General features: G+C 59.1%; 2 protein-coding genes across 5 annotated transcripts in view; one reads left to right on the top strand and one right to left on the bottom strand.

Annotated features, from left to right (window-relative positions):
- The window catches only part of ADGRE5 (adhesion G protein-coupled receptor E5), a 40,473-nt gene extending 33,730 nt beyond the window's left edge, over positions 1–6,743 (top strand). For 3 of the 4 annotated variants that reach the window (XM_074980323.1, XM_074980321.1, XM_074980322.1), the window contains 11 exons: positions 346–520; positions 1,389–1,505; positions 1,651–1,886; positions 2,082–2,246; positions 2,732–2,923; positions 3,551–3,771; positions 3,980–4,046; positions 4,280–4,371; positions 4,864–5,032; positions 5,334–5,426; positions 6,111–6,743. In XM_074980323.1, the coding sequence (XP_074836424.1) occupies positions 346–520; positions 1,389–1,505; positions 1,651–1,886; positions 2,082–2,246; positions 2,732–2,923; positions 3,551–3,771; positions 3,980–4,046; positions 4,280–4,371; positions 4,864–5,032; positions 5,334–5,426; positions 6,111–6,146 (1,563 nt within the window). In that variant the 3' untranslated portion in view covers positions 6,147–6,743. The remainder of the gene's footprint in view (positions 1–345; positions 521–1,388; positions 1,506–1,650; positions 1,887–2,081; positions 2,247–2,731; positions 2,924–3,550; positions 3,772–3,979; positions 4,047–4,279; positions 4,372–4,863; positions 5,033–5,333; positions 5,427–6,110) is intronic. The other variant, XR_012642828.1, reaches the window with a different exon arrangement.
- Positions 6,744–8,148: 1,405 nt separating this feature from the next.
- On the bottom strand, positions 8,149–19,946 carry DDX39A (DExD-box helicase 39A). The gene is made up of 11 exons (XM_074979652.1): positions 19,885–19,946; positions 19,011–19,219; positions 18,444–18,571; positions 16,744–16,836; positions 15,269–15,452; positions 14,666–14,784; positions 13,767–13,898; positions 12,707–12,816; positions 12,482–12,626; positions 8,807–8,954; positions 8,149–8,405 (listed from the first exon to the last, which is right to left on the bottom strand). The coding sequence occupies exons 2-11, from the start codon at positions 19,216–19,218 to the stop codon at positions 8,389–8,391; spliced, it is 1,284 nt and encodes a 427-aa protein (XP_074835753.1). The 5' UTR covers position 19,219; positions 19,885–19,946; the 3' UTR covers positions 8,149–8,388.
- Positions 19,947–26,121: the final 6,175 nt, after the last annotated feature.

Below are 26,121 nucleotides of genomic sequence, written 5' to 3'. Positions count from 1 at the left end.
CTGGCTTTGTGCCCAGTCCTAGCAGGAACTGACATGCTCAGACCAAGCTGTAGCACCTTGAACAGAAATTCCCACACCTGCCTCTCAGCCGGCTCTGTGCCCAAGAACTCGGCCCTTCTAGGCTCCAAGGCCAGAAGGACGATTGTAGTTAATCTGGTCTGACTTCCTAGGCAGCCATGTCAACTGTGCAGAGCTGATCTCTGCTTTCAAGGTGGGGGATTGTGGGAAAGCAGTGGAGGACCAGCACTATGGGCATGGGAGGTGCAGCCAGGGCTCAGGCACTGTGACACCCACCCTCTACCTCCCGCTCCCCCCCCCCCCCCCCCCGGCCATATGCTTGGCCAGGAATTTTTGGGGAAGCTGGAGGAGCAGGTGAATCTGGCGGAGCTGAACAACAAGAGCGTGGAGGAGAGACACCACAGTGCCACGAAGCTGATGGCCTCGGTGGAGAAGCTGCTGAGGCTCCCGGCGCTGATCCTGCCTGACAGCACGATCAGCATCACGTCCACCAGCGGCACAGGTCAGCGTCCAGCCCGGTGCACTGGCATTGCCAGACAGGTTCTCGTTCTCCACCGCCAGGGCTGCCTTCTGGGAGATGGGAGCCCCCCCAGCTAGCAGCCCACCCTGCTCCCTACAGTGTCCCCTGCTGGGAGATGGGACATCCCCCCCAACTAGCAGCCCACCCTGCTCCCAACAGCACCCCCTGCTAGGAGATGGGAGCCCCCCCCCCGCAGCTAGCAGCCCACCCTGCTTCCAACAGCGCCCCCTGCTGAGAGATGGGAGTCCCCCCCAGCTAGCAGCCCACCCTGCCCCCAACAGTGCCCCCTGCTGGGAGATGGGAGCCCCCCCCCAGCTAGCAGCCCACCCTGCTCCTGACAGCACCCCCTGCTGGGAGATGGGACATCTCCCCCAGCTAGCAGCCCACCCTGCTCCCTACAGCTGCCCCTGCTGAGAGATGGGAGCCCCCCCCCCAGCTAGCAGCCCACCCTGCTCCTGACAGCACCCCCTGCTGGGAGATGGGACATCCCCCCCAGCTAGCAGCCCACCCTGCTCCCTACAGCACCCCCTGCTGGGAGATGGGAACTGCCCCCCCACAGCTAGCAGCCCACCCTGCTCCCAACAGCACCCCCTGCTGGGAGACGGGAACTGCCCCCCCACAGCTAGCAGCCCACCCTGCTCCCAACAGCGCCCCCTGCTGGGAGATGGGAGAAATCACACCCCAGACCCCCACAGCCAGCGCTCCTGCCCTGTTCCCTCCAGCGGCCCCTGCAGGGGGAGGCTGGGACTGGAGTAGGCAGGAGCTCCCCCCAGAGCCAGGAAAGCCCTTTGCCCAGCCCCAGGCTTGCTGGGGGCGCTGTGGTGTGAGTGAGCTGGCCGTGTGGTTGCAGAGCTGGGGCTGGTGATCAGGAAGGCCCAGAACCAGAGCCAGGAGGCTGTGACGCTGCAGCAGAACAAGACGCACATGCAGTTAACGTGGGCCGGAGCCAAAGGGCAGAAGCCTGAAGGTAATTGATGTGACCCCCCCCACCCCACCCCCAATCCCAGGACGAGTACGAGGGGTGGTTACAGTTACAGCCAGGGCAGCAGGGTCTCCAGCAGCACGGCCCCTCTGCCCCCTTGTCATCCGCTTCCTCTGTCTGTCCGTCACAGGCTTGATGCTGGTCGGGCTGTTGACGTACCAGGGGCTGAGCCCGGTGCTGGAAGGAGCTGCCCGGGTGGACACGCCCAAGTGGGATGAGGGGGGCCAGGCGCAGAGGTGGGGGCAGGCGCCGAGGCGGCGCAGCTACCGCGTACTGTCTCAGGTGGTGTCGGCCTTCGTCAACGACCCGCTACCCCAGCCGCTCAACCTCTCCGTCCACATCCACTTCAGCCACCCGCCGGTGCCGGTGAGCTGGGCACAGGGGTGGGGGGGCTGAGCCAAGGGACACCCCATACCTGGGGCAGGGGAGGCAACCTCCCATGCAGGGACAAACTGACAGCTGGCCCTAGCCCAGCCTGGAGCCTGACTTGGCCCCTCACTGGTGTAGCCCCATGCGACACCCCCTACCGGCCCCATGCACCAAATCTCTCTCTATCCCCAGGCATCCAAGACCGACCCACAGCTCCTCTGCGCCTTCTGGGAGCCCACGAGCCACCACTGGGCCACCCACGGCTGCAGCCAGGTGGATTCCAACGGCAGCACCACCCACTGCCACTGCAACCACCTGACCAGCTTCGCAGTGCTCATGGCCTTCTACGAGCTGGAGGTGGGCGCCGTCCTTGCTGGCTGCGGGTTTGGTTGTACTTGGCTCCTCCGTCCTCCCCAGCAGACCACAGTTCCCTCCACCAGCAGTCAGGGCCCCAGAGCTGGTCTGTGCCACAAGCAGCCCCACCCCTGCTGGCTAGAGCAGCAGGGGACTGACCGCACTGCATTGTGGGACAAGGAGCGGTCCCCAGACACTTTGCACGGCTGGGGAAACTGAGGCAGGGAGGAGTTAAACGCTTCAGTTAGGAAAGGACGGGGACACATCAGCAGATGGGCGTTGAATCCAGGATCCCTGATCACACCCTGCCCACCCCTGAACTGCAGCACCTCAGCCACAAGCCCCTACGTCCTGTGTAACCGGGGCTCCCCCATGTCCTGGGGGCGGGGGAGGTGTCTGCTCTCTGAGAGGGGAATGACCCAGCCCCTCCCACTGCCTTGTGGGGGGCGGGGTGGAGAGCCCCAACTAACCCCTCCCCTCCGGTGCAGGACGAGACCCTGACAGTCATCACCAAGGTGGGGCTGGTGATCTCGCTGCTGTTCCTGCTGCTCTCCATCGTCACCTTCCTCTTCTGCCGCAGTGTGCAGGGCACCCGCACCACCATCCACCTGCACCTCTGCCTGGCGCTCTTCCTGGCCCACGCCCTCTTCCTCGGCGGCATCAACAGCACCAGCAACAAGGTACTGGGCAACCCCTCTGGGAACGCCCCGGCTCTCCCCCCACCAGCCCATCGCCCCTGCTGGGAACTCCCCTCCCCTCACCTCCCCACGCTGGCCCCGGGCCTCCTGCTGGGAACTCCCCTCCCGCTGCTGGTCCCAGGCCCCCTGCTGGGAACTCCCCTCCCACTCCCATGGCCTCCGGCCCCCGCTGGGAGCTCCCCTCCCCCCATGGCCCCTACTGGGAACTCCCCTCCCCCTGTCACCCCAAGCCTCCTGGTGGGAACTCTTTCCCCCCCATGGCCCCCACGGGGAACTCCCCTCCCCACCCCTCCCCCCACCAGCCCAGGGCCCCCTGATGGGAACTCCCTCCCCCCCATGGCCCCCGCTGGGAACTCCCCTCCCCCCCACTAGCCCAGGGCCCATTGCCAGGCCCGCCCTTCCCCCACCAACGGGACCTCCCCTCTCCCACCGTCCCTGCCCGGGATCTGCTGCTGCCATGGCACCTCCTACCAGCCCTGGGCCCACTGCCTCCCCTGCTGGGAGCTCCCCTTCCCCATAACCAGCCTGGGGCCCGCGGTACCCGACTGCCAGGGTCCATGGCCATGGGAGCCCCCAGCCTGAGGTGCCCCGTCCCTTCCACTCCCACAGGTGACGTGCAGCGTGGTGGCCGGGCTCCTGCACTATTTCTTCCTGGCCGCCTTCTGCTGGATGTGCCTGGAGGGGGTGGAGCTCTACCTGCTGGTGGTGCAGGTGTTCACGCCCCACGGCCTCAAGCGTCACCACTTCTTGCTGCTGGGCTACGGCGTGCCGGGCCTGGTGGTGGGCGTCTCAGCCGCCGTCCACAGCGAGGGCTACGGCACCGAGCGCCAGTGAGTTGCCAGCCTGGGGGGGGGTGGAGGGAGGGGTGCTCGTGCAAGTGACGTGGACCCTGGTGCACGGGCAGCGGAGGGGCACGGCCAGGAGTGCTGCTGCCAGCTGGAGGGGGGGGGGGGCTGCCCTCTGCAATGTGGGGCAGACCCCCAGTGCCCCCTCTGGCAGGTGACTGACCCCCCCACCCCTCTGCCCCTCCCCCCACAGCTGCTGGCTCTCGCTGAAGAGGGGATTCCTGTGGAGCTTCCTGGCGCCCGTCTGCTGCATCATCGCGGTAAATCCCCTCCCCCACCAGCAGTGACCGACACCCAAGGGCCCAGCCCCCTGGGCAGCCACACCCCCATCTTCCCCCCTGCCACCCCACCCCACCCCACCCCACGGGTGCTGGGACCTTCACCGATACCCCCCCCCCACCCTCTGGGAACAGGGGCCCTGGCTCCACAGCCAGCCCCGCCCCGGCACAGCTCTGCCCCGCTCCTAACCAGGCTGGGCCCTGGCCCCCCGCAGGTCAACGCCGTCATCTTCGTGGTCACCGTCTGGAAGCTGTCGCAGAAATTCACCGACATCAACCCCAACATGAGTCAGCTGAAGAAGTTCAGGTGGGGGGGGGCAGAGGCCCTGCTGGCTGGGGAGTGAGTAACAGGCTGTCAATCCCACTCTTGGGGGGGGGAGGAGGGGGGCTGGCTGCCTGTCACCCCCATTCCCCTCCCCCTATAAGCTGGAAGTGGGGCCAGGAGAGGTGGGGGCGGGAGATGGCCGTCACATGCCTGGAGGGGGGTGTTCAGATAAGGGGGGCCCTAGGAGAGAGACTGGGTGAGGGGACAGGGCCCTGAGGAAGCGGGGGGCAGGGCCAAGGAGGGAAGCCACTAGTGGCTGGGGGCAGGGCCCTGAGGAAGGCAATACGGCTGGGGGCGGGGCTGTGGCAGGGGGCAGGGCCCTGAGGAAGGCAGTAGTGACTGGGGGCGGGGCTTGGGCAGTGTCTGAGGAAGGCAGTGACTGGGGGCGGGGCTTGGGCAGGGGGTGGGGCCCTGAGGAAGGAAGGTGGTTATGGCTGGGGCAGGGCCACATGACTGGTTGCCCCTCCCCCGCAGGGCGCTCACCCTCACAGCCATCGCCCAGCTCTGCATCCTGGGCATCGCCTGGATCGTGGGCATTTTCCAGGTCAACCACCACACCCTGGTCATCTCCTACATCTTCACCTTCCTCAACTGCTTCCAGGGCCTCTACATCTTCCTGCTGCACTGTCTGCTCAAGAAACAGGCCAGTGCCCCCCACCGCGTCCCCCCTCCACAGCCAGTACTCAGCTCCCTCCTCCGGCCACAGCCAGTCCCCTCCCCTGCCCCCCAGCTGGCACTGACCCCTGCCCCACAGCACCCACCTCCGGTCAGTACTCTGGTTCCCCAGCCCAGCACCTGTTGCTGGGAGCTCCCCTGCAGCCGGCACTCTGAGCCACCCCATGGAGACCCCTGCTGGGAGGGGCTGGGGGGAGCTGAGCCCTGCTTCCCCTACGGCCGAGGCCTGGCCACCAGCCCGTGGGCTGACCAGCCTCTGCTCCTCGCAGGTGCGGGATGAGTACCGCCAGTGGCTGTCCTGCAGCGGCATCAAGAAACCATCCAAGTACTCCGAGTTTTCCAGCTCCATGACCACCACGCGGGTAAGGCGGCCAGGGGCCAGCCGCAGCACTCCACCCTGGCGCAGGCGCTTTTCTCCCCACATCCCCTCGTTCCCCTCCAGCCCTTCCCCCTCCTGCTCCTGTCCCCCACCCAGCCAGCCCGGTAGCGCACGTCGCCCGGCCGAGCTAGGGCCAGGGGAAGAGGAATGAAGCCAAGTGGAGCAGAAAAAAAATGAAACTAGACTCCAGAAAGTGGGGCTGGGAGCTACAAGGCCGGGCGCAGCTCGGGGAGGTGACTAGGAGCCAGGAGCCCTGGGATCTGTTCTCAACTCAGTAAGGGGGGGCCTCAGGAAGCCTGGGGGCTTGGCCCCAGGGGCGGGCGGGCGGTTAATATTTGTTCAGTCAGCCTCTCCCTAGAGACAAGACTTGCTGGTGACGGTTAAGCAACAGGGGCTGGAGCAGCCCCCAGCTGGAGCACACGTCAGCTGGGGCAGTGCCGCAGGCAGGGAGGCTCCCCCTAGCCTGGAGCAGGGGTGCTGTACTGCACCCCACCCTCCCCCTAGCCAGTTAACCCACTGAACTGGTTATTAAACAGGATTTTACATCCCTGCTCTAGGGGTGGGGTGGGGAGCCAGGATCCCACGCGTCTGACTCCTGTGACCAGCGCCCCACACCTGGGGGAAGGGGACAGGGGATGGCTGTGTCTAACTGCTCTTTTCCCAGCAGGGGCTGCACCCCTCCTCGCAGGAGTCTGGGGTATAGCACCATGGGGCCCAGCCTGCTCCCGGACACCGCAGCTTTGTGCAGGAGGACCTGGCCCTGCCCATGGGCAGGAGCCCACCACACACCCAGCGGGATGGCACCATGCATCTGCCAGGATTGGCCACATGCAGCTGCTTCAAGGGCTGCCCAGCGGAATCCGCCCAGCAGAGGGGGGCAATGAATGCTGCCCTCTCCCATACGCTGGGCACACGCCAGTTCCAGGCCTCCCGCTGCCACCCCCAGCAGCTGCTCAGCACCACTTACACTGGCCTCAGCAGGGAGGGAGAAGGAAAAGGGGCTGGACAGCCCGGGCTGTGTGCCTGCAATGCAAACGGACCAGCAGAGGGTTTGCCCCCCTGCCATGGGGAAGGCTGCTCAGCAGGGGGAATCCAGCCAGCAGCAGTGAGCCTGCCCCAGAAAGGGTCCCACTCCCTCCCTCCCCAGGATCTGCAGCATGCCGCTGCCCTTGGCTTCCACGGTACGACCCGGCTTGAGCTGCAGGGGGCAAGTGGCCCCAGCCCGTGGCAGCCCCATCGCCGCGCGCGGGGATGTTTTTAAATGGCTTTTTTGAAGTTTTTAAATAAAGTTTCGTGACCAGGACAACTGCTGGCAGGAGCCGAGTGCGCAGGGCAGGAGCCGAGTGCGCAGGGCAGGAGCGTGAACTCAGGAGTCCTGCCCCACAGCTCTCGCTTCTCCATTACACACTAGGGGCAGCTGGGCTCCTCTGCGCCCTCGCCTGCCAGCGGAGCAAGAGCAGCTCATGCCAGCTCTGCTGGGAAGGGGGAGTGGAGAACCCCTGCCCCTAGAGAACTGCCCCAATTCCAGGCTGATGGTCCCCTTCAGCCAGTCGCTAGGCTGATGAGCCTGTCCATGCCTATGGATCTGTGGGCTTCACCCTGGGCACCTCTCTCCACAGGGCCCCCAGTTTCTAGAACCCCCCTTCCAGTAAAGCTGCTTCACTCTTCCGTTCTGCAGCCAACCCCACATGCTTCAGTATCGCTTCGTGAAACACACTCCAGCCCCCCTCCTTGGTTTTGTTGCCATCTGCTGGGCTCTGCGAGCAGCAGTAACCCCCAGACCTGCCTGTGGTTCACTGTCCCACATACTGGCACCCGCACCCCTTAGAGAACGAGTCTCCTCTACGGCCTGCGCTGCAGCCAGCTGGCTTGTCGCTCAAACGGGCGAGCGCTCATGCACTAAGCTCCAGAGTTGCCAGGTTCAAGTCCCATGGAGGCAGTTACAGGTGCACGTCCATTCCATAAAAGGGGGCCCAGAACTGGACAATCTTCCAGCTGGGGCCTCATCAGTGCCAACTAAGGGGGAATAATTATTTCCTAGAGCTGGCGGCAGTGTTCCTCCTAACGCACCCCAAACATGCCGTTAGCCTCTCCTGATCGCCACCGGCTTTCAAAGGTAATAGCCAAAGGCTCTGCAGTGACCTCTGTCAATTCCCTCGGTACCCTTGGGTGCATTAAATCTGGACCCATGGCTACACCAGGGCACACCGCTGGCTCATATGCAGCCTTTCATCCACTGTAATCCCCAGGTCCTTGGCTGCAGAACAGCTGCTTAGCCAGTGGGTCCCAAGCCTGTAACAACACCTGGGGACCCTCCATCCCAAGTGCAGGCCTCAGGATTTGTCCTTGTTGAACCTCATTGGATTTCATGGGGCCCAACCCTTCCCCTTGTTGCCTGAGCTTCCCTGCTTCAAGCAGCCGTCCCCAGCAGCCCTGAGCGTCCACCACCACCTCAACAGCTGTTCCATGATCCCATGGATAGAGGCTCCCTTCGGTCCCTGCAACACAACACAACCCACATCACACCCTCCTCCTCGCACTCAGGGCTGGGACAGAATCCCTGTGCCCCAGAAACAGAGACCAGTTAACACTTGGAAAGTTCATCATCACTGAGGTGAAGCAGCCACCTCTGGGGTGGGACACCGCTCTTGTGAACAGCTGCGGCCGCTTTCCAAACCAGGCCAGATTCCCAGCAGCCGACGAGGTATTTTAAAAAAAATTTAATTGGGACCCACGGGACAGGTGCCAGTCCACACAAGACAGATTCAAATCTCATGAAGCCCATCAAAAAAGCTACCCCCCTCCCCAGGCACTTGGTCATAAAAAAAGTAGACATTCAAACACACCTACAGGTTTAAAAACTGCATAAAAAATGAAATACCCGTGATCTAGACAGAGTTAAAAGCAGCAGCTGTGCTGGTTCGGGGCAGGAGAATCCAATCCAGTTATCGGCTCTGTTCAACTGCAGGAGAAAGAGACTGTTAATCCCACTGCTGCCACCAGAGGGTGCCCCTGCCCCACGGAGCTCTTCACTGGGGCCAGACTCAGGCTCCCCACTAACACAGCAGCCACCAGAGCCCCCTCTAGGGTCAGGGCAGAAGAGGTGTATGTGGGTGTTGCCATACCACAAGCATCTGAGATGAGGAGGACACCTTCCCCTCCCCGGTCACCGCTGAGCCTAATCCACAGGCCCATCACCATGGCCTCTGGGCACCCATCTGCCCTCACTCAGGGCTGGTTTTTTCCCCTCTCGGCCCTCCAAAGGCACAGGGCTCCCCAGCTGCACTGGCAGCACAGGGCGTGGGCTGCAGCTGCTCCCTAGGAGGGAGGGGGGAGCTGGCTGGGGACAAGGCAGGTACGTACTGTACGTAGAAATGTCGATCTCCTCGGGCAGCTCGGCCACGTTCACCTCGAAGCGATCCTGCACCTCGTTGAGGATCTTGGCATCACCCTCGTCCGACACAAAGGTGATAGCCAGGCCCTTAGTGCCGAAACGCCCTGCGCGGGCCACCTGCAACAGGAAGAGACTGTCAGGGGAGGGGCCTCCTGGAGCCCCGCCCATCAGCAGCACAGGATTGGCACATCATGGGGTGGGCTAGGCGCTGGACTTTCGTGCCTGCCCCTGGAAGCTGCAGCCAACTGGGACTCTGCTGTAGGTGTGGGCATTCATGGGCCCAGGTGCCTAAGGACGCAGTGCCCAGCTGGGGGCCAAGAGAGGCTGTGACTGGGGTGACTCCGGGCAGGGGAACCCAATTATCTAAGGTGTTTGTACACGAATGCAAGAAGCCTGGGAAACAGGAGGCATGAGGAGGCCCTGGCACAGTCAAGAAAGTAAGAGGTGGTTGGAATAACAGAGACTTAGCAGGATGACTCTCATAACTGGAGCACTGTCATGGAAAGGTATAAACTGTTCAGGAAGGACAGGCAGGGGAGAAGAGGAGGAGCTGTGATGTACGTGAGAACAATATGATCGTTCAGAGCTCCAGTTTATGGAGGGAGAAGTGACAGCTGAGTGTCTCTGGGTTAAGTTCAGAAGTGGACGCGAGAGGTGATGTACTGTTTGGTGTCTGCTACAGGCCACCAGATCAGGGAGATGAGGTAGACGAGAATTTCTTCAGACAACTAAGAGAAGCTTCCACATCACAGGTGCAGCTTCTCATGGGAGACTTAAATTATCCAGACATTTGTTGGGAGACCAATACAGCAGCACACAGACAAGCCAGGAAGTTTTTGGAGAAAGTTGGGGATAACTTCCTGGTACAAGCGCTGAAGGAACCAATCAGGGGCCGTGTGCAGCTTGACCTGCTGCTCACAAACAGGGAAGAACTAGTAGGAGAAACAGAAGTGGGTGACAACCTGGGCTGCAGAGACCATGAGATGGTAGATTTCAGGATCCTGACAGAAGGAAGAAAAGTGAGCAGTGACATACAGAGCCTTGATTTCAGAAGAGCAGACTTCGACTCCCTGAGAGAGCTGACGGGCAGGATCCCCTGGGAAGCTAACATGAAGGTGAAAGGAGTTCAGGAGAACTGGCAGTATTTTAAAGAAGCCTCATTGAAGACAGAGGAACAAACCATCCCGACGTGCAGTAAGAAAAGCAAATATAGTAGGTAACCGGCTTGGCTTACATGGGAAATCCTTTTTGAGTTTCAACTCACCAAGGATGTGTATAAGAAGTGGACACCTCAACAGAAGACTAAGGAGGAATATAAATATATGGCTGGAGAATGCTGGGGGTAATCAGGAAAGTGAAAGCACAAATGGAACTGCAGCTGGCATGAAATGTGAAGGGCAACAAGAAGGGTTTCTACAGGCACGTTAACAGTAAGAGGCTGCTCAGGGAGGGTGTGGAGCTGTTACTGGATGAGGGAGGTAACCTGGTGACAGACGATGTGGGAACGGCTGAAGTACTCAATGCTCTTTGTGTCTGCCTTCACGGACAAGGTCAGCTCCCTGACTACAGCGCTAGGCAATGCAGTGAGGGAAGGAGGTGGGCAGCCCTCCGTGGGGAAAGAACAGGTTAAAAGCTATTTAGAAAAAGCAAACAAATCCACAGGCCCAGATTTAATGCATCCAAGGATACCGAGGGATTTGGCAGAATGTCAAAGGCTCTGCAATGACATATCTTTGAAAACTCATGGAGATCAGGAGAGGTCCCGGATGATGGGAAAAAGGCAAATGAAGTGCCCATCTCTAAAAAAAGGAAAGGACAATCCAGGGAACTATAGAGCGGTCAGCCTGACCTCAGTCCCTGGCAAAATCATGAGGGGATCCTCAATGAATCCATTTTGGAGCACTTGGAAGAGGGGAAGTGATCAAACGTAGTCAACATGGACTCACCAAGGGCAAGTCATGCCTGGCCAATCTAATTAGCTTCTATGATGAGGTAACTGGCTCTGTGGACATGGGGAAGTCAATGGATGTGATATACCTTGACTTTAGCCAAGCTTTCGATAGCATCTCCCACAATATTCTTACCCATAAGTTAAGGAAGTACGGGTTGGATACATGGACCATAAGATGGACAGATAACTGACTTGACAGGACGGGCCCAACTGGTAGTGGTCAATGGTTCAGTGTCTGGCTGGCGGTCAGTTTCAAGTAGAGTGCCCCAAGGATCAGTTCTATGGCCAGTACTGTTCAACGTCTTTATGAATGATGTGGACGAGGGGATGGATTGCACCCTCAGCAAATTTGCAGATGTCACTAAGCTAGGGGGTCAGGTAGATACACTGGAAGGTAGGAATAGAGTCCAAAGGGTCCTGGACAAACTAAAGAATTGGGCCAGAAGAAATTTGATGAGGTTCAACAAGGACAAGTGCAGAGTCCTGCAGTTAGGACTGAAGAATCCCAAGCATTGTTACAGGCTGGGGACCGACTAAGTAGCCATGCAGCAGAAAAGGAACCGGGAATTACAGAGGACGAGAGGCTGGATATGAGTCAAACGGTGTGCCCTTGTAGCCAAGAAGGCTAACGGCATATTAGGGTGCATTAGGAGAAGCATTTCCAGCAGAGCTAGAGAAGTTATTATTCCCCACCACTCAGCACAGGTGAGGCCACATCTGGAGTATTGCATCCAGTTCTGGGCCCCCCAGTATAGGAAGAATCTGAACATATTGGAGTGGATCCTATGGAAGGCAATGAAAATCATTAGGGAGCTAGAGCACATGACCTCTAAAGAGAGGCTGAGAGATTTGGGTTTAGTTAGTTTGCAGAAGACTGAAGATAGATATGAGAGCAACCTTCAAATTTCTGAAATGGGGCTCTAAAGAGGATGGAGAGAGACTGTTTTCAGTGGTGACAGATGGCAGAACAAGGAGTAATTGTCTCAAGTTACAGAGGGAGAGGTGTAGGTTGGATATTAGCAGAAACTATTTTCCCCAGGAGAGTGGTGAAGCACTGGAATGCGCTGCCTAGAGAGGGGGTGGAATCTCCATCCCGAGAGGTGTTTAATTCCCGGGCTGACAAAGCCCTGGCTGGGATGATTTAGTTGGGAGCTTGAAGCAGGGGGCAGGACTAGATGACCTCCTGAGGTTCCCTCCAGCCCTGGGATTCTATGACCTGCCCCGGGGGATGGACCTGGAGGCAGCAGGACAAACAGCAGTTCTGGTGCCCCCAGGATCAGCCCCCAAAAAGCAATGAGAGCATCAACAGGGGCCACTTGCCAAGTGTCCTCTCTGCTTGCTGATCCAGCTCCTTTCTGCTGGGCAAAGAATCCCCTCTTCCACCACCACCACCCCACAACAAAACCCTTCTCTGGGCAGCCAGAGCCGCCTCGCCTGCCGGGCGGAGCACCTCAGCCACAACCCCTGTGCTCCAGTAGCAGCAGCATAAGAGCGGCCAGGCCCGAGGGCAACGACGCTGCACTGAGGGCCATGTGCCCAGCCAGACGGGCACACGCAGGGTCAGATCCCCACCGCCCAGTGCCAGGCAGGGCCCAGCTCTCCCCAGGCAGATGGGCACAGGGTCAGGTCCCCAATGCCAGTGCCAGATCAGGCCTCCCACCAGAGCCAGGCTTCTCCCCGCCTCACAGCTCACCCGGTGCAGGTAGGTGTCCGAGTCCTCTGGCATGTCATAGTTGAAGACGATGTTGACGCGCTCAATGTCCATCCCCCTCCCAAACAGGTTGGTGGCCACCAAGATGCGGCGCTGGAAATCCTTGAACTGCTGGTACCGGGACAGCCTGGGGGAGAGTCACACGTGAGCCCCGTTCCCCCACTGGAGGCAACGGTGTCAAAGAAAGCCCTGGGGCCCAGCACCCACCTTTCCTCCTGCGCCATGCCCCGGTGGATGGCGATGGCCGGGAAGTTCTGCTCCACCAGCAGCTGGGCCAGTGCCATGCAGCGCTGCACTGACTTGACGAAGATCACCACCTGGGGGGAGAGCGGAGGGTTAGCGGGTAGCATAGCGCCCCCCCAGAGCCCTGCTTGTCAGGCAACTTCCCCGCTCCCTGCCCCCCACCACCACTTGTGCTGGAGTGAAGCCCCTTGGTCGGTCCTGCACCCAGCCCTCCTGCTAACTTTTTACGCCCGTGCGCGGAGTGAATCTCACGTGCACCAATACGGAGCTGTGATGGACCACCTCTGTCCTGGCACACAACGAAACTGAGTAGGCACACGGCTGGGTGGGGGCAGAGAGAGACGAGTGCTCCAGATGGGGGTGGAGGAGGCGGCCAAGGGGTCTGGAGTCCAGAAGGCTCCCAGCAAGAGGCTGGGGGGTGTAGGGCGCTTACTTGGGGCAGCTCCCATTTGGTGGGGGGTGGGGAATCACATGCTGCGGAAGTGCAGCCTCCAGGCAAGGACAGTGCAGGGACCGAGCTTCCCTCGGAGTGGGGAGAGATAACATGCCGAGCTGCCTCCCCTGCCCAGCGCAAGGGCTGGTCCAGAGCACAGGGGCTGTCCCGGCTACAGCCCGGAGCCCCAGAGCCCCTCTTGGAACCCGGCCCTGCTGGGGGCGAGGAGCGGAACCGGCCCAGCAGGGAGCTGCCATGGCTGGGGAGAAGAGGCCGTGGGGAGGCTGCAGCCATGACTGGGGGGAAGCGGCTGTGGCAGCTCTGCGTGCACCAGCCATGCAGCTTGCAGGGACCCTGCCTGGCTCCCTCTGCCCAGCCAGCCCCACCCCCGCTGTGGTGGGGGTTCAAAGGTGACCCCCCCCCCCCAGTACCACTGGAAAAGACTGAGTGGGCTCCAGCCCCTTCCCCCCAACCCAAGCAGGACTCCTGGCTCTCACGGGGTGGTTAGCGCTGCCAGCCACTCGGGTGAGGAGCCACAGCCTGGCTGCAGCGTCACAGCCAGCCCCCAGGAGCCCAGCTCCCAGCCCCCACCTGGTTGAACTCCAGCACATCCAGCAGGTCGAAGAGCTTGCGGTTCTTCTCGCTGTCCTTCAGCTTGACGTAGTACTGCTGCAGGCCGTGCAGCGTGAGCTTCGTCTCGTCGTCCACAAACACCTCCATGGGCTGGGGGCAGGGAGGGGAGGGGAGGCTCAGCCACGCCCCCAGCTGCCAGCAGGCCTTCCGCCCACCCCGTGTGAGCCGCTGAAAGTCACTCCCCCCAGCCCAGCACTAACAGCAGGCGCACCAGTATTCGAGCTGGAGGAGGAGCTGCCCCCGACAGCAGCTGTAGTAGACCCTTACCCTCCCCCACTGCCCGGCCACCAGAGGTGCGCAAAGCTCCGTCTCATAAGAACATAAGAACGGCCATACTGGGTCAGACCAAAGGTCCATCGAGCCCAGCATCCCATCTGCCGACGGTGGCCAATGCCAGGTGCCCCAGAGAAGGAGAACAGAAGACAAGTGATTTATCTCCTGCCATCCATCTCCTGCCCTTGTTATCTCCTGCCCTTGTTATGTCTCCAGCCTGGGACAGCAACACCCCTGCCAGGCACTGCGTGAGCACAGCTGCGCACACACCACTGTGCTGGGCCCCGAGCAGGCAGCGTCTCACCCCAGGGGGCAGTGGAAAGGCCCTTCTGCGGCAGACACTCCCACAGAGAACACTGGGCCCTGCGTGAGGGCATCAGGAGCCCCTGAGCGGCTGGCACCCCACAGGCTGCCTGCCGTCTGGTACAAGGGAACTGGCTGGGGGCCACCACCAAGCCTGGAGGTGCTGGCAGCAAGGCCCGGTTGGGGCAGGCCAGGTTGAGGCTCACTCTCCTGGCCAGGCAGGGGAGTGACGGGCTGGGCCACAGGCCCACCGGTGTGGGGGAGACGGGCAGTGGACTCACATCCTGCATGAACTTCCTGCAGACCGGCCGGATCTCCTTGCTGAGGGTGGCGCTGAACATCATGCACTGCTTCTCGTGGGGCGTCAGCCGGAAGATCTCCTGCACGTCCCGTCGCATGTCTGGGGGGAGAGAGGTGTCACAGCACCGGGGACCTCACGATAATCCCTAGCCCGGCCCTGGGAATCTGCCAGCAGCCCCGCCCCCCACACCACCGACTTGGGGGTCGCAGCCCAGACATCCACGCCAGCGAGTCGGACCAGCAGGGCCCCAGGGATGCAGAGCCGGGCTCCCCCGAGCGGGCAGCGCCTGGCATCAGCTTTGGGCCTGATCCTGACAGGATCTCTAGGGCAGCAGCTGTAGGCGCCCACCGTGGCCCAGAGAAGGGAGGTGTTCTCCCTGCCCGGCATTCCCAGTTCTAGGAGGGGAGCTGGGGCAGGAGCCAGGACTCCCAGCTCTAACCACTAGATCCCACTTCCCCCCCCCCCGTGAGGCCTGACCAATCGCTCGCGGATATGCACGCACACCCCCCATGGCTCAGGTTCCCCGGGGGCTGAGTCCACAGCAGCTGCCCCCGGGCCTGCCCCTGCCCCTTCGCCGCCTCACCCAGCTGCTCCAGCATCTTGTCGCACTCATCCAGCACAAAGTGCTTGACGCTGCGCAGGTTGAGGCTCTTGTTGCGCACCAGGGCCAGGATACGCCCCGGGGTCCCCACCACGATGTGGGGGCAGTTTTTCTTCAGCACCTCCTCGTCCTTCTTGATGGACAGGCCCCCAAAGAACACCGCCACCTGCAGGCAGCCAGGGGAGCAGCAGGGTCAGCAGCCAGGCAGTGAGCTCTTACACCTGGAGCTCGGGGAAACTGAGGCAGCGACTTGCCCAAAAGCCGTTTCAGAGCAGAGTCTAAGTTAGAACCCAGGAGTCCTGACGCCCCACCCCGCTGCGCTCCAGGAGTCGTGACCCACCCTCAGCTATACCCAGAGGAGAGACAGAGAGAGACAGGCCCTAGAGCAGCACTTCCCAACCTCTGCCAGACGGGGACCCACTGGAAGACTTGGGGACCCACAGCAACTCAAAACCAGGGGGCGGACGGGGGGAAGCAGTGCTCTGATTAGCTCATTTTGTGCCCCCTCATGTTTCTATATTAAGACTTTTTCCATCAAAAAGGAAAATATGTTAATAAAATAACACTATTATTGTACTTAATCTGAGCTGCAGTGGGGGAAAGGCTCATCCTCAAACCGCTGCCCCCTGCACCCGGCCTAAACCCCCCCACTGAGGCTGGAGGGGTCACAAACACACACAATGGAAACAGACTTCAGGTACATGCAAGAGAAGGGTGGGCCGGGGGCGGGTGAAAATTCCTGCCAGAGACTGGTAAGTGGCTTGCCTGGGATCACCGTGAATATCAAAGACACGGCAGCAGCCTCTGTAACGTGCAAGGCGGCAGCGGGGTGGGGGGGGGCTTCCAACTTTTTTTTCACACTGGGGGCCACATGGCAATTTTTAAAACATTACATGGGCTGAACACAAAATAGACCCCAGCCTCAGCCCCCCCGCCCCCAGCAGCCCCAAACCGTGCCCAGCCTCAGACCCACCCCTCCCCCCCAGCCTGAGATCCCTCCCCTTCCTCCTGCAGCCTCTTCACTGGGGCTGCTAGGCTGGGTGGCTCCCCCAGCCCTCCTGATCCCAGCAGGTAACAGTGGTTAAAACCAATTAACTCAAGCGTTGAGCTTTCAGCCCCTGGGCATAAGGAGGTAACTGCTGTCTCTAGTGACAGAGATCGTAATGGAGAGGGCAGCTCATCTCTAGGGACAGATATCTGCCTGAGGCAGCGGTGTTTAGAAACTGCAAACAGCTTCCTTAACAGCCACTCGGGGCTGGGAACTGCCCAGCTGGCCACCCTGAACAAATCTAATGTGGGGGACGCACAGGCTGGGAATCCCTGCCCTAGAGCTTCCACGTACAGCCCTCGCCAGGCAGCCAGGCCACTCGGGAGCCAGCCTTGCTCCACGGGGCACAGGGGAGGGGGAGGACTCCCCTCCACGCCAGGCAGCGTGGGAGGCCAGGGGCTGGGATCACCTTGACGCTGGGCATGTACTTGGAGAAGCGCTCGTACTCCTTGCTGATCTGGAACGCCAGCTCCCGCGTGTGGCACATCACCAGCACCGACACCTGCGGGAGAGAGACGGGCTCACCTGAGCACCCCCCATCCGAGAGATCCTGTGTCCCCCACCCAAGGCACAGCCTGAGACCCCCACCAAGGAACAACCCTCCCAGGGCACAAGCCCATCTCTTCCCCCCTGCGGGAAGCTGCCCCCTCCCCCAATACCGGGAAGGGATGCCCCCGTCTTTGCCCCCTCCCCAAGGTTTCAGAGCTCTCAGCACCACCCCCACCCCCCAGATCAGCAGCTTGGGCTCGGAGCGGCTCGGTCACTTACTCCATTCCCAGCCCCCGCCCCTTACACATTCCACCAGTCAACACAGGCGCAGCCCCCATAGGGTAAACAGCACTTGGTGCAGGTGGAACTATTAATGCGGCCAGTTCTGGGGTGCAGTAGGCTGACCCCCTACAACAGCAGACGCGGGTCTCATTGCTAGAAAGGACTGCTCTGGCGCATGGTTCCAGGGCAGGCCGTGGCCCCTAGCAGCCCAGGCTCAGCAGAGCAGGGTTCAGTAACTGCCAGCACAGGATATAGACACCTGACTCCAGCAGGCCTGGACCTAAAGGCTTGTGGGTTAAGCACCTTCAGCTCCACATGGGGCTACAGCCCACTGGGAGGCTGTCCTAGGGCAGGATCCAGCCCACAAGGGGTATCAGAGCCCCAACCAGCACTGGACTGAAGACCCTGAGACGGGCCACGAGGGCAGCTGGGCCCTTGGAGATCCAGACACAGCAGCAATGCCCAGGCAGGCCAAACTGCGCCCCCACCCTAGCCATGAGTGGGCAACCGGCTCCCTGCAGTGCTAGGAGCAGCAGGGCATGCTGGGAGGAGCAGGCTCCAGAGGCACAGCCCAGGGCTGCACTCCAGGTTGTTCACATGCAGCAAGTTCACCAGCTCTCAGACCAGCACTAAGGGGCTTTATCAGTAGCATGACACAGGCAGCCAAACCTGCTGGCTGTAGCCTGCCAGCATCACCCTCACAGCCCAGCATGACACCCCCCACCCCCAGGATCACAGCCTCGAGTTAGATTTTCAGCAGTGGGCTGCCCTGCGCTCCTAAGTTAGCCTAGGCCAGAGAAGCACCAGCCTCTGTTCTCCCCTCACATGCACCCCAGGGGCTGCTCACAGACGGCCTCCCAGGGTTCTGCTCCCCCAGCATTCCAGGGGAACATTTAGCACCTGTGGAGCTTTTCAGACCAGAAGGGCTTATCTAAACCAACATCCTCCAAAGCAAGGCCAGGGAATAGCCCCTGCTCCCCCACACACGGAGCCCAAGGGCTGGTCAGACTAAGTCACCTTCCCTGGCGTGCAAGGCACCAAACGAGAGGATCCAGCCCTGTCTCAGGAGTTTGCACCCAAGGTTCATCCCCTCATGAAGGCCTTCGCTGGCTTAATGAGCAGCAGCACAGGTACATGTAAGTGGAGGCCGAAAAGAACAAGCCAAGTTCCTGCAGAACGGTTCCAGCAACGGCCATTGGCCGTGTCAGGGACACACCCTTTGTCCCTAAACCTCTGGCAGCCACAACATGGGACTGGATGACATGGTTGGATCACTCCCCGCATTGCCCTGTTCTGCTCCCCCTCCCAGCAAACCACCCAGCCCAGCCCCCCCCGCACCTGTCCATCTACTGGCTCAATCTGCTGCAGCGTGGCCAGCACGAAGACAGCCGTCTTGCCCATGCCCGACTTGGCCTGGCACAGCACGTCCATGCCCAGGATGGCCTGTGGGATGCACTCGTGCTGCACTGCGGGAGCAAGTACGGACACAAGGCAGTTACATGGGGCAGAGCACACAGCTAGAGCTGGGGAGAGAACCCAGGAGTCCTGACTCTCAGCTCCCTGCTCAAACCCACTAAATCCCACCCCTGTCCTCTGCTGGGTATAAGGGTCAGCTCCACCTACGGAGTCCCACCCCACTCCCAGCTGCACCGCAGCCCCCTAGTGCTGCACTGGGGCCAGCACTAACTCCCAAGGGAGAGCGCCCCCTGCTTCCCCCATGCAGTCAGGCCCTCCCCCACCTGGCAGGGCAGATTTAAGGGCTCACGCTCCCTTGCCGACACCCCATCTCCCGCAGCTCTCACCAGGCAGCGCGGCTCTCTACGGCCCCTGCCCGCAGCTCCTCCCAGGCGGGCTGGCGAGGGGGGTTGCACTCCCGGGGGCCAGGGGCCTTGGCTCCGCTCCTACCTTCAGACGGGTGCTCGAAGCCACAGTCCACGATGGCGCGCAGCAGCTCAGGTTTGAGCAGGAAGTCCCGGAACCCTGAGCTGTGGATGGACACATAGGAACCTTTCACGTCCTTCTTTGCAGCAGGAGGCACCGCAGCTGTCACCACCTGGGGTTCCTCATCCTCCTCATAGTCCAGCAGCTCGTTCTCCACATCCTGCTCAGCCATTCTGCGAGGAACAGATGCACTCAGACCAGGGGGCTGCACTGAACAGCACCAACAGAGCTGGGGTAGAGAAACTCTGGAGAATTGGGGGTGGGGAGGGGTCTGGAGCTGGGCTAGCAGAGGCTGCAGGTCAGGGCTGAGTGGCTCTGCTGGGGTAGAGAGAGACCCACACTCAGAGAGCAGGGTCTGGGGTCAGGACTGAGGAACTCAGGGGAACTGGGCGGGGGGAGCCTAGGGCTCGGATAGTTGGGATCGTGGGTCAGGACTGAGAGGCACCACAAAGCCAGTGGAGAGCTGAGGTTGGAGTAGCACGGGGCTCAAGGCCGAATTGTGAGGGACAGGCAGAACTGGAGTACGGGGGCAGCGGCGGGCCTGGGGGTACCCCAGGGGCCTTGGGGGTGACGGAGGGGCAGCGGCGCGGCTGGAGGTCCCCGGGTCTGGGACCGTGGCGGCTGAAGCCGGGGGTGGGTGACTTTTACACAGAACTTGGCTCCCCTCCAAACTCAAACCCGCCGCTGCTGTCGGGGGTCGGGGCGCACCGATGAGCCCAGAGCTTCACCCCTAACAGCCCCCGACCCCCCGCGCCTCTCCGACCCGCTCCGGCCAGTCCCGGACCAGGCCGCAACCCAAGCCCCGGGCTCGCGTGAGCAACCGCCCGGCCGCTCTCACCTCTCGCTCCCGGAGGCCGCTCACGTGGTACCGCGCTCCTACTCCGTCTCCCGCGCGACGCCTCCTCTCCCGGCGACAGGGCGCTACTTCCGCTTCCAGTCCCATTGGCGCGGCGGCCCGTCATTCCAGCCCCTCTTTCCGCTCTCATTGGTCTTCTCCAGGTCCGAGGCCCGCCTAACGGCGGAAGTAGGCGAGGTAATAGAGAGAAGTGCCAATTGATTGGATGATGGAGCTGCGGATCTTTGAGAATGGCCTATTGACTGGGTGCACTTCCCTGCCAATCAGCGCGCTCTAGCCCCTCGGGTGTCCTCCAGTAGGTCTACCATCTTGAACGCGGTCGGTGCAAAGGGCAAATGAAGCCGGGGTGAGACGCCATCTTGAATTATGGCAAAGACACCATTGGCCTGGGCGGCAACGGGATGCCATCTTGAGTGCTGGCAGGAGCTGCTGGGTCTCCCAGAGGAGGGAGCTAGCCCCAGTCCAGGCCAACGCTTTGGGGGCCGGGCAGGACTACTGACAGCCAGAGCATTGGCCCAGCCTGCAGCCATTGATGGACCCAGCCTGGGGCTGAGCTGGGCCTGCTCCCCCACAGCCCTTGGCAGGGAGTTCCACAGGCCCCTGGGCACAGAGTCCTGCCCTGTTTGCCTCAGCCCGCTGCCTCTGCCCCCCCGGGGGCAAGGTGGGCGGGGAGGTGGGTTCTGGCTCTGGGCCCCAGAAGGGGTGGGGCCAGTGGCAGAAGGGGCAGGGCCTAGGTCAAACCGCCCTCAGCATTGCCGAGGCCATGGCACCGCCCCATGGCCGTGGTGTTTTGAAAGGGCCCGGAGCTATGGCAGCCGCAACGGCCAGTATAGCAGCAGCAGTGGCTGGAGCTCCAGGCTCCTTTGAAACCCTGGGCCATGGGGCAAGTGCCCCTGTGCCCCACAGCCAGCAGGCTTGCTCAGTAGCTAGAGCCCCCTTCAGCCGTCTCTTCTCCACGCGGAACAATGCCAGCTGTAGTCACCTCTCCCTGCATGGAAGCTGTTCCAGCCCTCTGATATATTTTGCTGCCCTTCTCTGCACCTTTCCCATTTCTAAGATACCATTTTAGAGGCAGGGAGACAACATCTGCACCCAGTACTCAAGCTGTGGGTGTAGCATGGGTTTATAGGGAGGCTTTGGGATACATCCTACCCTATTGCCTAATGGCTCCTGACATGCTGCTTGCTTTTTTGACTGCCAGTGCACATGAAGCAGATGGTTTCAGAGAACTCTCCATGGTGGCTCCAAGAATCTCATGCTTGAGATAACCGCTAAGAAAAATCCTGGCCTTTTTCATCTATGGTGGGGATTTCCAACCTGCATTACATTGATCGACATTGAATTTCATCTGCCATTTTGTTTCCCAGTCTCACCAGTCTGATGAGGTTTCTTTGCAGCTCTTTGCGGTCAGCTTTGGACTGGACTATCTTAAGGAGTTTTATATCACTTCCAAACAGTTCTCATCTCAGTACAGACCCTACAATGACAGCGCTATTTACCCCTCTCCATTATGAAAACTGCTCGTTTATTCCTACTCTTTGTCTCCTGTCTTCTGCTCACTGAGGGCAGGTCTACACAGCAAAGTTATTTTTAAATAACAGTTGCTATTCAAAAATATCTTTGCGAGCATCTACACAACGCAACCGCTATTTCGAAATAATTTCAAAATAGCGGATGGCTTATTTTGAAATTGGTAAACCTCATTCTACGAGGAACAGCACCAATTCCAAAATAGATATTTCAGAATAGGGGCTGTGTAGATGGGCTGCGTGAACGCTGGCAAGTTCTTTTGGAAAATCCAGCCCTTTTTTGACAGAGCATGCAGAGCGTCTACACACAAAATGCTCTTTTCGATCCGAAATTGAAAGAACACAGGTCTTTTTCCGGAAGCCCTCTTCCGCTCCCAGGTCAGGAAGATCACCTCCTTTCGAAAGCTTCTTTCAAAAAAAATTATGTGTAGATGTTCCGTGGGCCCTTTTTTCAAACCAGCAGTCCTCATGGCAACAGAGGTTTGATCTGTGGCCCTGAAAGAGTGGGGACTGTGTGGATGCGCTCTGTCAAAAGAGCAGATCGATTTTATCCTCTGCTATTTTTGTGTGTGGACACACTCTTTCGAAAGAAGATCTTCCAGAAGAGATCTTTCAAAAGATCACTGTAGTGTAGACGTAGCCAGGGTTATAGGGGCTATTTTGGAATGAACTATTCCAGAATAGATTATTCTGAAATCATTCTGCTGTGTAGACATAGTATTTTGGATTAGTATTTTGGATAAGATGAAGTAGGTTCTATTGTGTGTGGACACACTATTTCAGAGTAAGCTTTGCTTATTCCAGTGCTTCCCTGTATTTAGTAACATCAACAACCATGGGCTCAGCATCCATTGGCGCCTGATGCCTCCCTTACTATTTCTTTCCATCTTTCCCGGTCCAGTGCAGAGCGGCCTACCTTCTGTAGACTAGCTCCACACCAATCTACTATATCATCTACTATATCAGACTCCCTGCGGGGTCTGCCTCTCCTATTCAAACTCTCCATTATGCCGAATACCAGTGTCTTGACTTTTTGTTCATCGTTCATTCTGCAGATATGCCTGAATAGCTGTAAATTCCGTTGTACAACCTTCTTCAGCAAGTTCTCTTTTGGCTGTATCTTCCTGTATAATTCCACACTGGTGACCTTCTGCAGCCATCCTATTCTCAGGATCTTTCTATAACAACTCCTCTCAAACGCCAGTACCCTTCTCTTTGAATCTTTCCTTGTCACCCATATCTCACATCTGTACAACATGCTGCTGAATAGGGACATTTTCAAGACACTCAGCTTCGTTCCTAAGCTAATTGCTTTGGTTTTCCAGATCTTATCCATCACCTTCAAACTTGCTCTTGCTTTTGCTATTCTAGTTGCTATGTCCTTTGTACAGTCGTTCATACGTCATGTTGCTCCCCAGCTACCTGAACTTCTCTGTTCCCTAGTTCGATCCTGTCTATGCTGATCTTCCTTCCTATTTCCTTATCTCCAAATACCATTGTTTTCATTTTATCAATGTGCATAATCAGTCAACATTTTTGCTAGCTTCTCATCTTCCTGAATGATAACTGTATCATCCGCGAACCTCAAACTATTAATTTTCATCCCGTGCCCTAATGTCACTTCTACTTCTTCCTAGTCCAAGTCCACTACATCTGATGACTCTCTTGACCATATTCTTGTTGACTCTTTAAAGAACTCTAGCAGACTGGTGTGAGGCATGTTCATCTCAACAAGTCCCTGAGTGCTGCACAGCTCCTGTAATCTGAGATGCTGCAGACAGAGCATTTCCACAACAGAATTCATCCCTTTGCTGCAGTGGCTCAACCCATCTTTTGGCTGTGTCTGCATTAGCAATTCTCTTTTGAAAGAGGCATGCAAATGAGGGAAATGGAAAATGCAAATGAGGCATAGGTTTACATATCATGCACTTCATTTGCATATTCTTCTTTCGAAAGAAGAAAAGCCGTGTGAAAGCGGCTCTTTCGAAAGTAAACCCATCTGCGAAAGAATCCTTCTTCCCTTTATTTAATGGGAAGAAGGATTCTTTCGCAGAGGGGGTTTTCTTTCGAAAGAGCAGCGTCTACACTGGCTTTCTTCTTTCGAAACAAGCTCTTTCAAAATTAGAATATGCAAATGATGTGCCAGATATGCAAGTTCATGCCTCGTTTGCATTTTCGATTTACCTCATTTGCATATCTCTTTGGAAAGTGTAGATGCACCCTTTTCCTGTGTCTACACAAGCCCCTTCCTTTCGGAAGGGGCATGTTAATGAACGGGTTCGAAAGATGCTAATGAGGTAACTATTCATTCAGCGCCTCATTAGCATCTTTCGAACCTGCTCATTAACATGCCCCTTTCGAAAGGAAGGGGCTCATGTAGACACAGTCTTTGTGTTTGTTTTTGCCTCCTTGCCCTGCCCTGCCCTTCTGGGACTGCTCTGCCTCCCCTCCCCCATGCTTGCTCTGCACCGCTTGCCCCAGTAAGTTGTTAGCTGGTTTACAGGGCACAGTCCCTGTAGTGGTTGGGAGCCCCATCTGCTCTCAGGGAGAGGAGAGATCGAGAACAGCTATGGGCCATGACACAGTGAAGCTGGCTGCCAGATACTCTGTTCCCCGGACGCACCAACAGGAGGCCGTCAGCAGTGGTGGAGCAAAGCCAGTGACAGAGCAAGGGAACAAAGGTCTGTGCAAGGATACGGGGTGGGAGTGAGGGAGGCCCATGGCACCAGGATTGATTAATGTGGCTGTGGGTTCGGTTTGCTCCCACAGAAGAGGTTCCCAAGAGGCAGAGAAGCACCTGCTGCGTTGCCCTCTGCTGGGGATTGTTACATCTGCATCCACCCAGTCAAAGACCAGGAACCTCCACCTCCACCTCTTCTGGCCAGTCCCAGCCAGCTTAGGAGATAATCGCCTGGGACCATTGACAATAAGGACGGCACTGAGTGCCAAAGGACACCGCCCCCCTGCTGACCCCCCACCCCGCTCTCTGGAGCACAGTGCCCCCTGCTGGGCCCCCACCCCGCTCCCTGCACCACAGTGCCCCCTGCTGGGCCCCACCCCCACCCCCTGCACCACAGCACTGCTGCCCCAGCTCTGCACTAGGAGTGTGTCTACACAGGAAAGCTATTCCGGCATAACGGCTGCTCTTCCAAAATGACTTTGCGAGTGTCTACACAACAACCCTGCTATTTCATTTCGAATTCGGTAAGCCTCACTATAGGAGGAATAGGGCCTGTGCTGAAACAGATACTTCGGACCAGGGGCTGTGTGGGCAGGGAACAGGCTATTGCCAAATAAGCTATGGTGCTTCCAATCCAAAACAGGCTCTGTTGTGTGCGGACGCGCGGTTTGGAAATAGCTGGGTGCTAGTTTGTGATGCATTTTGGGTATAGATGTGCTATTTTGAAACACGCTAGTGTGGAAAATCTCTTCCAGATCAGCTTATTCTGAACGAACGCGGCCGTGTAGGCAGAGCCTATGGCACCGGCTTTAGGAAAAGGTGAGAAAAAGTTTTAGGTTCTTGGTGAAAAGTTCAGCCATGCAGCCCCCTCCCACAGTCACCTGGGTGGAGGCAACCCAGGCACCCCTGATTTTCTCTGCCCCTGATCTACTCAAGCCATGTGGCTCCCAAGTGGCCTGCGTTGGTTTGATGTTCTTTGCTGCAGCCTCGTGGGTGGGAGACCTGCTGGTGGTTCCCTGCGCCAGAAGTCCATACGGTCCCCCTACGCAGGAATGTTGGGCATATGGCAGAGCCACAGGCAGTGTGTAAACAGGGCGGTTCGTTATCAAACGAGGCAGACAATGAGCCCACTCTACCAGGCCCCAGGCTGGCCTGGTTCCAGGGGTGGGGGTGGGGAGGAGAATGAGGATCTGTCATGAGGCTTTAGATGTTGGCAGAGAAGGGAGATTGTCATTACGGAGCGGGGTGGGAGCTCAGGAGGGGGCTCTGTGGTGCTAAGGGGCGCCATGCTGTAGGGAGCAGGGGCGGGGGCAGGCAGTGCTAACCCCAGGGCCCAGTGCAGCACATGGGGGCACTGGGCTGCAGGGAGCCGGGAGGAGACTCAGTGGGGAACACTGGGCTGCAGGGAGCAGGGGAGGGAACCTCTCTCCCTGGCTGTCAGCGTAGGCCCCGATGCCCCACAATGGAGCAGTGGGAATGTGACCTCCCCTACCCTCGATCTCTAATCCTGGGGCCAGGGCAGCTACATTCGCCCCCCTGCACCCAACAGCCGACATGCCCCACTGGCACACCAGGTCCCACCCCGGGCAGTCCTCTCCTGCTGGGAGCCGTTTCCACATACCGCCAGGACAGCGGTGAGGGGGTGGGGAGGGCACTAGCCTCCCCTGCCCACAGATCTCCCTGTAACTAAACCAACTCAACCAGGAAACCAGTTGTGTTAAAAAGGGTGAAAGGACCAGCCCTGCTGGGGGTGGGGCGGCCAGCTGAGGGTGCTGGCACACTAGGAAAGGCTGCAGGGTGGGGATGCACAGCAAGGCTTGTGGTCTGATGCTGGTACCTAGAAAGCAGGGAGATGGGCAAGATCAGATTAGATAGACAGACAGACAGTTGGGGGGTGTTTGGGGTTAGATGGATCAGGCGAGGACGGATGGAGGAACGGGGACCAGGGGGTGGGCGGAGAGATCTGTGGGGAGGGAGACAGCCTGGTGGTGGGGGAACGGTCACCGAATG

Source organism: Carettochelys insculpta, chromosome 29 (genome assembly GCF_033958435.1).
Source record: "Carettochelys insculpta isolate YL-2023 chromosome 29, ASM3395843v1, whole genome shotgun sequence".
Classification (NCBI taxonomy): Eukaryota; Metazoa; Chordata; order Testudines; family Carettochelyidae; genus Carettochelys; species Carettochelys insculpta.
Note: the sequence above shows the minus strand (reverse complement) of the source record. Positions and strands in the feature narration are given on the sequence as shown.